General features: G+C 45.2%; 1 protein-coding gene across 2 annotated transcripts in view; it reads right to left on the reverse strand.

Moving 5' to 3' along the window:
* Positions 1–3920: 3920 nt before the first annotated feature.
* Positions 3921–9874, reverse strand: part of LOC135903541 (uncharacterized) — a 267224-nt gene continuing 261270 nt past the window's right edge. For both annotated transcript variants that reach the window (XM_070532142.1, XM_065433851.2), the window contains 2 exons: positions 9075–9251; positions 3921–5173 (listed from right to left, as the gene is read on the reverse strand). In XM_070532142.1, the coding sequence (XP_070388243.1) occupies positions 4163–5173; positions 9075–9251 (1188 nt within the window). In that variant the 3' untranslated portion in view covers positions 3921–4162. The remainder of the gene's footprint in view (positions 5174–9074; positions 9252–9874) is intronic.

Genomic DNA, 9874 nt, shown 5'->3' on the forward strand with positions numbered 1-9874 from the left:
TCGTCTCATCCTTGTTTATTTAGGGCTTCTATTACAATTCTCAAACGCCAGCAATTTTCTTTCGGTTTCACCTCGTGCATTATCGAGGTATGGTGCAGAGGCTAAGCGAAGTGCGATGTCTGCAACACTGACGGCGACATTCCTCATCACGCTAGTGTTGTGAGAAGCCTTAGCTGCCGGCGCACTGTTTCTACTGCGTCACTGAGCTCCATCTCTTGTTCCATCGCACCAACACGTTAGACCCGCGTTTTCTTAAAACTAGCCGCGCTGGCCAGTTACACTGTGTCCGCAACAGTGTTAGGGGAGGCCGGGAACAATAGTAAACATTATTATCGTTTTAAATGATTCTCCATTTGGGCAGATTTTTTCCAACCGCACACCTTTCGCTGCACCAGCTTTAGCGACAAGGACCTAGGGAAGAGGTGTAATCCTTGGGTTCTTTTAGTTGTAAAGCAACAAAGGTCCTAGCACTAGACGCACATGGCAGGAGTGTGTTATGGAGGGCTAACATGGATGAGGTAGCATGGGATACGAGGACTTAAGCTGTCAGACTCGGCACTGAAGATAGGAGAAAAGATATCTGCTGATATAAAAGCGCGTTTTCAAGAACAGGAAAACGTGTAAGTTGGCGGCAAAAGTGACTATCGGAATTATAGTCCGCGTACTCGCGAGTAAGTATGTCGCCCTCCTATGTGAGCTGTAAGGTAATGCGAGCATAAGTTGCTCCATGTGCCACGAATTACTATACCTGCCCCCGCGGTTCTCATCGCTTCCTTCCCACCCGCTTCCTAAACTAATGTACGAGAAAGAGAGAGATTTGATAAGAAAGGGCATTATTTCAGCCTCCCACGAGCGAGCACGTCTCCTCACCAATCCTTGTTGATCCGGTTCCAATCGAGGAGGAGGTTAAAATGCACACGTTGCCGCCATCTGCCGCAAGGGACAGAAGGCTGCACGCTCATTCAACGCGTGTATTTTCTTCTAGGTAGCGCTCGCTGTCGTCGTTCTTTCAAGCTTCCGTGCACAAATTCGCAAGGCCTTTAGTTCGTAAGTTCCTTTTTCCACTGACCAGCCAGGTTCTGCTAGCATGCCCCGTATCCGGACTGGCTGGAATTCTCACTTACGAACAATTCTAACGTAAAAGCTTCTTGTGAATACAGGACCATTATTCCCCGTTTCTTCACAACCAGAGTCATCGGCCTCATTTTATTCATTGTCAGTTTACTAGCTTACATCTTACAGGACGCAAAAAGAAAAAAAAAGAAGAACGGCAGTGTTCTGTCGCTGATATGTCAATATAGCTCATATCTTCGTTTAAATAATACTTTATATGGGTAGGGACGGAAATACTCCCTTTGAAGCTCTTGATTGCTGATCGCTAATCAATCCATGTGTTCTAATAAAACTTCCTTCCTTTCGCTGAGCCTACTTGAGCGCCTAATTTGTGTGCGACGCGAAGTTCAAAAGAGAAGAAAGCCGCTTGTTTTTTGTACGGAATTAGCTAATAGTGTGAGCAGTTTACAAAATCCTACAATATGTAATTATAAAGAAGACATGTCAGATTGCACACTTATCCTAGAAGCTGCTGTATTTTTTTTTTCTTTGTGCAACATTTTGCCGTAGCAACGTATACCTTTAAGCTGGATGAACGTAAAATCGTCTGTTATTTTTCTTTTACTGTGAATATCACAGCAAGTAAAAACTATTCGCACCGTTAGCATTCTGACATACTTGCTGGGGTAAATCAATTTTTTTAATGATGAAGGAAACTACGCTTGTCAGTGAAATATAAAATAATATGTCACAAAATGAGCAGCATGAAGTCGCCAAAACCATTTGACTCAACGCAGAATAAGTTCTAAATTCTACTCTAAATAGAGACCAAGCGCTTGTGATCAATTTAAAATTCCTTTCTGATGGATAATCAACAAAAGTGTGAGTTTTTCTTAGAATTTTGGGCATATAGTAATTCATGTCCTTCTTTGCGAAAACCGTGATACATGCGCCCAATGAAGGAGAGTAGGAGAGGTGGTATTATTTAACAACGAAGCTTGAGTAAACATGATCATTGATAATTGAAATTTGTCATATTTATATCCTCATAACAGGGTTACCTCTGGCCGTGAGCCCGATCTCACTATGAGCCACAGGTGACTATGAAGTAAAGAAAGTTCTAAATAAAAGAACAACATGCAATTACAAATGCTGTGAAGTTAGCTTAAACATATCTTTTGTGACGCGACTATTTTGACAGCCGAATCAAGGTAGTGGGAAAGCTCATGATCTGGCAATCATTATCTGAAACCTTACTTTGTAACAGCCCCTTTCATTTTGCAGTATTTATTTCTAATCATCCATTGCATTCAATGGCTAATCTTGGCATGAACACATAAGCGCGGGGCATCGCAGCAAAAGACAAAGAGCCTTAGGGTCCAAAATTTTATCGATCCATATAAAATGCACTCCTCTTTATTCTCGAGCTGAACTATCCCATTATAATTTAACCTGACCTCCCGCACCCCCCCCCCCCACCCCCGCCTAACCCCCACACAAACACACACTTTAGCTTGGTCACCGCCTTATATGTATATTCTCACCTTGCATTATCACCATATTAGTCCTTTGTGGAAGCGGCTGCTTCGCACGGGAGCCACCTGATGTTCCTGTTTATATTTTGAAATCCAGCTCGTAAGCTAGATAACAAGACAGAGGTGCCTTTTTAAAGCGAATAAATGTCACGAAACTGCCAGTATATCAACAGCGTTTACCGATAGCTTCCCTCTTTTGCACAAACAGTTTAGAATGGCTTTAGCAAAATTAAGATCTATGGGAAGTGTTTGGCTCCGTTGATGATCCAAGAAAAATGAGACAATTCCCGTGAGAAGTCGAAATGATTAACTGTCTTGGTAGCGTTCTCGCAGTTCGTTCGTGAACTGCATAGAAGAGAGCGCGCGATTACAAAATTTCTTTTAGGGGTAATAGCCCTTCTTCAGTGGTCAGCGTTCACGAAACCACCATTTGTTATACAGAAGCTTTTGCAGCCCTAGGTTACATACGTATGTATATTTCTCAAATTTAATTCTTAAGCCGAAATAAATTTTTCCCAAAGTAATTATTACAAAATACGACATTTACCTCCACTCATTCGTTCAACCATTATTTTATAGGCGCCAAAGAGAGACAAGTTTCATGTTCTCATTGAAATAGAAATCAAAGAAACAGCTGAAGTCACCATATAATGACAGCAGCCAGTCCTTTATACGTACTCCTAAAGCATGTTAATATCTCCAAGTGTACCACGTATTACTGCAAGCAAAAACGTCTGCCAGAAAAGCGCGCACAACCTGCGTGGCGGCGACACTAGTCTCAGCATTGTGGCAACCAATTAAAAAAAAAAAAGAAAACAAGCAGGATAATGCGTTACGCACACTCCGACAGGTACACATAAGATGAACATCACGCACCACCATTGTCATTAAATGACAAGCATTTAAAGGAAAACACAGTAATATTAGCAAGTTAGGTTTGTTGTATTGTTTATAACGAGTGCGTTTCCGTTGCGCTAAAAATTAATTGCTGATTACACATAGTGCGCCTTGTATTCATTCGGCGAACACGACCGTATTCCATAAGGCCACCGCAAAGACACGTAATGAGTAACTAGGGGTGCTCTCGTTTGCCTACTGAAAAGCACCTCCGCCCCCCCCCCCTTCTCCCGTTAATGCTCAGCAAGAGAAATATTTCCCTTTTCAGGAGCGGTGTTCATCTTCTTGAGGCTTGCCATGTTTCATAATAGATGCAATTTAAATATTAAATTCCCCCTCGTATTGCGTTCAATTCGTGGCCGCGAAGGCGATGTACCGTTTCACTCTATCAAGAAGAGACGTGGTTCATTTGGCACAACATGAAGTGAGGTTTATTGAAACAACATCGCTGCCTCATTTGAGCAAACTTTTCACGCCGATTGTTACCGATGAGTCCAATCACAACACAATGGCACACAGACTCAGACAAGCTTTGTTGTACCAGCACAAAGCGCGCCATAAAAAAAAATCCCACGCATGCAAAGAATAACGATCGAGAAACAACCCACAGACAGGACCACGCACCAGGCCATGAATATTTACAAGCGACGTCGCCGGCGACCACGCTCGACAGACACTCAGTCGCGGAGCTTGCCCTGCCGGTTCCAGTCGAGGTACTTCTTGTATCTAGCCGCCACGCCGGTCGGGGCGATGTCATACGACTGTGGTCGCTCGAAGGGGCGGTGCACGTCCTGCGGGTTAACGTACGTGACGCCCACGGGAATCCCATACTTCTGGGTAATTTGGTCCGACTCGTCAGTCCTCTTCTCCGAAGACGAGGTCAGCGTAGGAAACTGGCGAACGGACTTGTAAACAGGGACAGCGTTAGGGATAGCCTGCTTTGAATATGAGGACTGCGGATCGTACACGTAGCCCTGTGTTGCGTCTGCGCCGGCGTAATGTTGAACCCTCTGCGGCTCTGGGTAGTACTCGAAGTCGGCAACGCCTACCTCGGGAACCCTCTGATAATCCTGAACGGGAAGCGCACTATGGGTACCGTCGTCCGTGGGAACATAACCAGCTCCAGACAACCTTTTCGAGTCGTAGGTAGGGTAGACGCCAGTGGCTATGTCGATGGCTGGTATCGGAGCCACGGGCCTGGAAAGTTCGTACCCGTCAGCCGATACCTGGAAAGCTGGTGTGGCAGATACGGCAGGTGCAGGCACTACACCCGCCGTGTGGTCTGGGTGGACGGGAACCATTTCCGGGTGAGTAAACGCAGGGACGGCTGAGACCGCTGGCCGAGCAGAGAACACGTCTGTGGGATCTACGTCGACTTTCGGTTTGGCCGGAGGGGTGGCGGCTTGGTCGACGACCTTCGGAGGTGGCTTCTCGGCAGTAATGTGGACGTTAGCGGGTGACTGGTTGCTGGTGCCGGGTTCGTTGGTTTTGATCCACGCCCTGAAGCCTTTCCTGTCGGCCACGTATGTTACGTGCCGGTAGACACCATTCGCGTCCCTGTAGCCGTAGGAGCCCCGGCGGTTGTTCCTTACGTCGCTCTGCTCGCTATGATGTTGCGTGTTGCCCTTCGCGTCCCTGATCTGGTACGAGAAATGGTACGCCTGCTGCCACGTGAGTGGTGTTTTTTCCTGCGGGAGAAGTTTGCAAATTATTGGGAGGAGCTCGTTGATAGCCTGTTTTTTTCACTGCATTGTAAACATAACTGTACACCCTATGGCCTTCAACGGGGAACCAAGAGAAGCTTTCGACAGGCGGACTCTTCGTCATCATATCGAAGACACATTCCCTTGTCGAAATGTTGTTGGTTCCATTCTGTGGCTACCCTTGTTTGGCCAATGTAAATTACTTCAAGTATCCATGTTTTTGTTACCACTTTGCCTTGTTTGGCTCTCCATAGTCTAACAACAACTACGTAATAACATCAAGACATATTTATTGTGTCTTTATGACAGCTGCAATCACAAAAACCTATCAAAGTATAAATGACACAACAAGGATAACAATTGTAACAGAAGACGCGTCTACAGAATGACTCGTGGCCATGTCTTGCCTTGGTTTCAAGTGCATGCTCGCGTCTCTAAACGAGCGACTACATTGTTTAAAACAGCGGAGCCTCTTTTCTAAAGATGCTCAACTTTTGACTAAGTAGCGCTGCGAATCGCAGTAAGGCATTGCGGGCGTCGTGAGATAATCTAGTTAAAGGTATCTACTAGAAGTATCTAATGCGACTTTCTTGTGTAAGGAACCAGAAGAAAAGATGGGCCTGATTCTTATTAGTCACAATTATACGCAGTCAGCAGAGAATGTAAACAAAGAAAGATTTTTTTCTTTCATTGGAATGTAGAAATGCTAAAGTATAGGGAAATAAAAGGGAACAAAAAAATCAACATTTGCACGGGTGGATCCGAACCTAAGTAAGAAAATGGCGCGCGTAATGCGAAGTGGGTTTAGATTTTGTCACTTGGGGCCTGTTGCCGCTTGATAACATTAACAAGGAGCTGTCCCATAAGCGTTTAAGCGACACGCATTACTTGTCTTGCAATGAGCGACTCTTGCTTCTTTCGTGATTTTCATTTCCCAGCAATTATAATCCCATTTATTTCGTCTCATGTCATTATTTTGGAGATGGCGCACTGTACGTACACTGTTGGCCGACAGACGATGCGATTCGTAACTGAAATATCTAATTGGCTCTGAAGCCTTTCCACACGTAGCGCAACGCTTCTAAGGAGGCTAAAATAAATTAAAAGTGAAGGAAAACGCAAGAATCTTTAGGAGATTTTTGCGGGGGCCTGTTTCAGAATTACTTAGGATATTTAGACGGCTTGCGTGTCAAAGAACACAATTACACGTCACTACTTTGCTCGTTTATGCCACATTCAGCCGCAAATTTCATTTTATAAAATTTTGGTTGCGACGTTACTGGGAACACTCGCTAAAGAATATACAGATAAGATGACAATATGAAGTGCACTGCAGTCGCTGACTGCCATTTCTAATATGAATATTTCGTTCTCGTCTTGCACACATTAGCGTTAAGTTATCGCCTTTGTGTCACGCAAAAAAAAGAAGCATATCTTCTGCCCTTCCATTGTCTCGAGATTGAGTGCCGCTCAATGCTAGGTGCCAGCAATTCTTCAGTTTGAACATCCCAAAGGGAATTCCAGTTTCCCTTTGCTTGCACAAGATTGTCCACACGCGTACAAAGTACGACCTACACTGTACAGATATTTTCACGCCAGTGCAAACGCCTTGGGGATGGCCACATTTCTTTGTATCAATGAAACGGCGTAGCGCAAAACGCGGGACTTGCAAGGGAACTACAATTGAAACGGCGATCAATCACGTTGGCGCGAAGTCGCCCTTGACTCCACGGTTCAAGGCACCCTGTCGAAAAGTGTGATGGGTGCGCGGTGTACAAAGATCCTCGTCTCCAGCTTTTCACGCTTTCTTTCACGGGTACCGCGAGTAAGCCAGTATGCCTTAACTCTTTTTGCGTCTGGGAGCAAGGTCTTGAATACTTGACCCACATAGCCTCACTGAAACCTTTTGCTGACCCGCATTTACATTAGACATCCAAGGCACTTTCTCCGGGGCTAGTACAAAGTGTAGAGCGAACAATAAGAAGCCTATTAAATGCTTTTTGTTTCTGGGTATATTTGTATGTCTTCGCTCTCTATGTTTACGGGAGTCTTCATCACCTGCGTCAAGGCAACCTGTCAAGTTGAGGCATGATGGGCACAGCGTTAGACAATTTGCAGCATGATGCTAGCTCACTAGTACCTATGATTCCTAAAGCGCACACTGTAATACACTAAACGAAATAGTGGCGTGCCAGCTGTCTTGAATTGTATCAGCAAGGGGGTGAGGCTTAACTGAACAACTTAATCTCGTGGCTCGAACAATAAATATATCTTTTTAGTTGTTGTAGTCTTATATACAGCAACCAATGAAAATCAAATGCTCTCAATGGCGTGAGGGACACGAGAAGACAAGCAGCAGCAACTAACTGTGATACGTGTGGGTAAGCAAAGTGAGTTAGGACTTGTTTGAAGAGACGTACTCCAAAAGCTGTGTTCGCATTCAGGCGCGAGCGTCTCTCAACATTCAAAAGAGACCATTTCACGCTGCGAAGAAATGACATATTGGTGCAGAACTTCTCCTTACTGCATCAGAGCACCTAAAACGAAAGTCCCTGTCAGGTACAGTTTTAGCAGAGGCAACATATACATCCATTTACTGAAGGCATCGAAGTTAGAACTTAGGAGAACTTAGAACTTACGAAGACGATGTACTTAGAGTATGGCCGGTGTTTCTTTTCACTATGCTGTGAGTGGCAACATATAGTCGTCACTGCATGCTTAGTATTGCTGCTTTCCCTGCAACCGACGAAGCTCCAAAATTTAAGCCGTTATAAAAACGAAGCATCTGATGTCTGCGAACGGAGTTGTCACCTGGAAGCTAGTCAGGGATGCTGCGCTGTTGCTCGAGCTCAAAAGATTCATGCGGTATGCAGAAGTTGGGAACAGAGCACGAGTATATATCTGTATGGTTTTCCTATGGGCAAAGATGTAGCACGTATATAGTCAAGGGGTCGCTGAATATTCGCAAAAATAAAAAAGAAACAGAAAGAAAACGACGTAACCATTTTGCGCTACTCATATGCGACGACCTCCAAGCAGTCGTGTGACGTGCACAGTATTGCCTATGTGAAATTTGCGTCGATCGTAAGTTTTTTCTGCCTCGCTCCGGTTACCGTGTAGTCCACATGAGACGGCATGGTAATGTGGAGCATCTACGAGCCACAAAAGTTGCTCATTAAGCATGCCGGTGTTTCGCTCAGCTCGATATGATGCCCTCACTTGCTGATTACGTAAACTGGACCCCACGCTACGGCTACAACTGCCATCTAGCCTTTCCCGCGGCGAAACAACCTTGTTGTGTCGCTTGTGGCTGAGAGTGGCGTTCACGAACGCATACCCCTACCGTATGAGAATGGCCGAGAGCCTGATGTGCGACTTCGGTGGGTGCGAGGAGACCATCGAGCACCTATTGTGTACCTGCCCTCGCTACGATGTCCAATTCCTCTCTCTGCGGGCAACTTTACGCCGACTGGACTCGAGACCGTTCACCGAGTCAAAGATACTTGGACCGTGGCCACACACGTCACTGGCTCGAAAAGCGATTCGTGCACTAGTGCAGTACTTGAAGTGCACGGACTTAAGAGACCGCTTATAGTGTCATTGTGTACGGTGTCCCTCCCACACGTACTCAGTGCTTAATCTCTCCCTTTCTTCCTCTTTCTATTCACCTTTCCCCCACCCCCAGTGTAGGGTAGCAAACCGGATGCTGTTCTGGTTGACCTCCCTGCCTTTCCTGCCCTTGTTTTCTCTCTCTCGAAATGATGCCGCTCAGGCTGCAGGCCCAGAGGATCGCATCGCTACGAAAACAGTCTCCGCCACGGTGCACAGCTAACAACGCCTTCTGGGGTTTACGCAAAAGCACAGAAAGGTACCGAAAATTCCGTACATCTTCCATCACGTCGTCTTCTTGTGTAGGCACATCGTCCTGCGGTGTATCGCCATCACCGAAGGCCGGAGCGGCGTGTACTGTTGGGATGCCCGAATTAGAGTCCTCGTCCAGCGGCTCGTATGGCCTCAGTGCCCGTGTTCCATGAGCGCACAGCAACAAGGTGACCAGCAACATCTGTAAGCAGCAAGGATACACCAGGCAACAACATGGGCAAATGAAGTTTTTTTAAGAGGCGCCACAGATGTGGCATTTCTTGGCCAAGCTATAGAAGCAATACATAGTTGCTTCCTGCTGGAGCACAGCAGGTTTCACGAGCACAAAACGATTCCGTTATGCACAATTTTTGTCTAGAAGTATGTCGTTATATTACAACAAACAATTACGCATTTCCAAAAAGTGTGATGCAAACACTATATAAACCTTATCAGCAACATGTTAAAAACGTAGCAAAACAGAAATGTCAGTGAATAAAACGTATTTCTCTTACTCAATTATCTGTCATCATTGTGTTTTAAGACATACAAAACCAATGCCAAAGGTATCGAAATAGGCCTCCATGGCATATGTATTTTTTTAAATTGTCAATACTTTCCTGATTTCAATTAATGATGACAACGCATTTACATTGTGCACTTCTGGAGCGCGAACGCTTCAGTTTTCGTTATAAGTCATGAAATACGATAATTCACATTTCTGCAAAAAGGTTTTTCCAAAAAGGACAAATTTCTGAAGCAGCCGTGACAAATTTATGCGGCCTTACAACATTTCACAGTAGGTGTCACATTTGTGCAGATTGA

This window comes from Dermacentor albipictus, chromosome 1 (assembly GCF_038994185.2).
Source record: "Dermacentor albipictus isolate Rhodes 1998 colony chromosome 1, USDA_Dalb.pri_finalv2, whole genome shotgun sequence".
In the NCBI taxonomy this organism is placed as follows: domain Eukaryota; kingdom Metazoa; phylum Arthropoda; class Arachnida; order Ixodida; family Ixodidae; genus Dermacentor; species Dermacentor albipictus.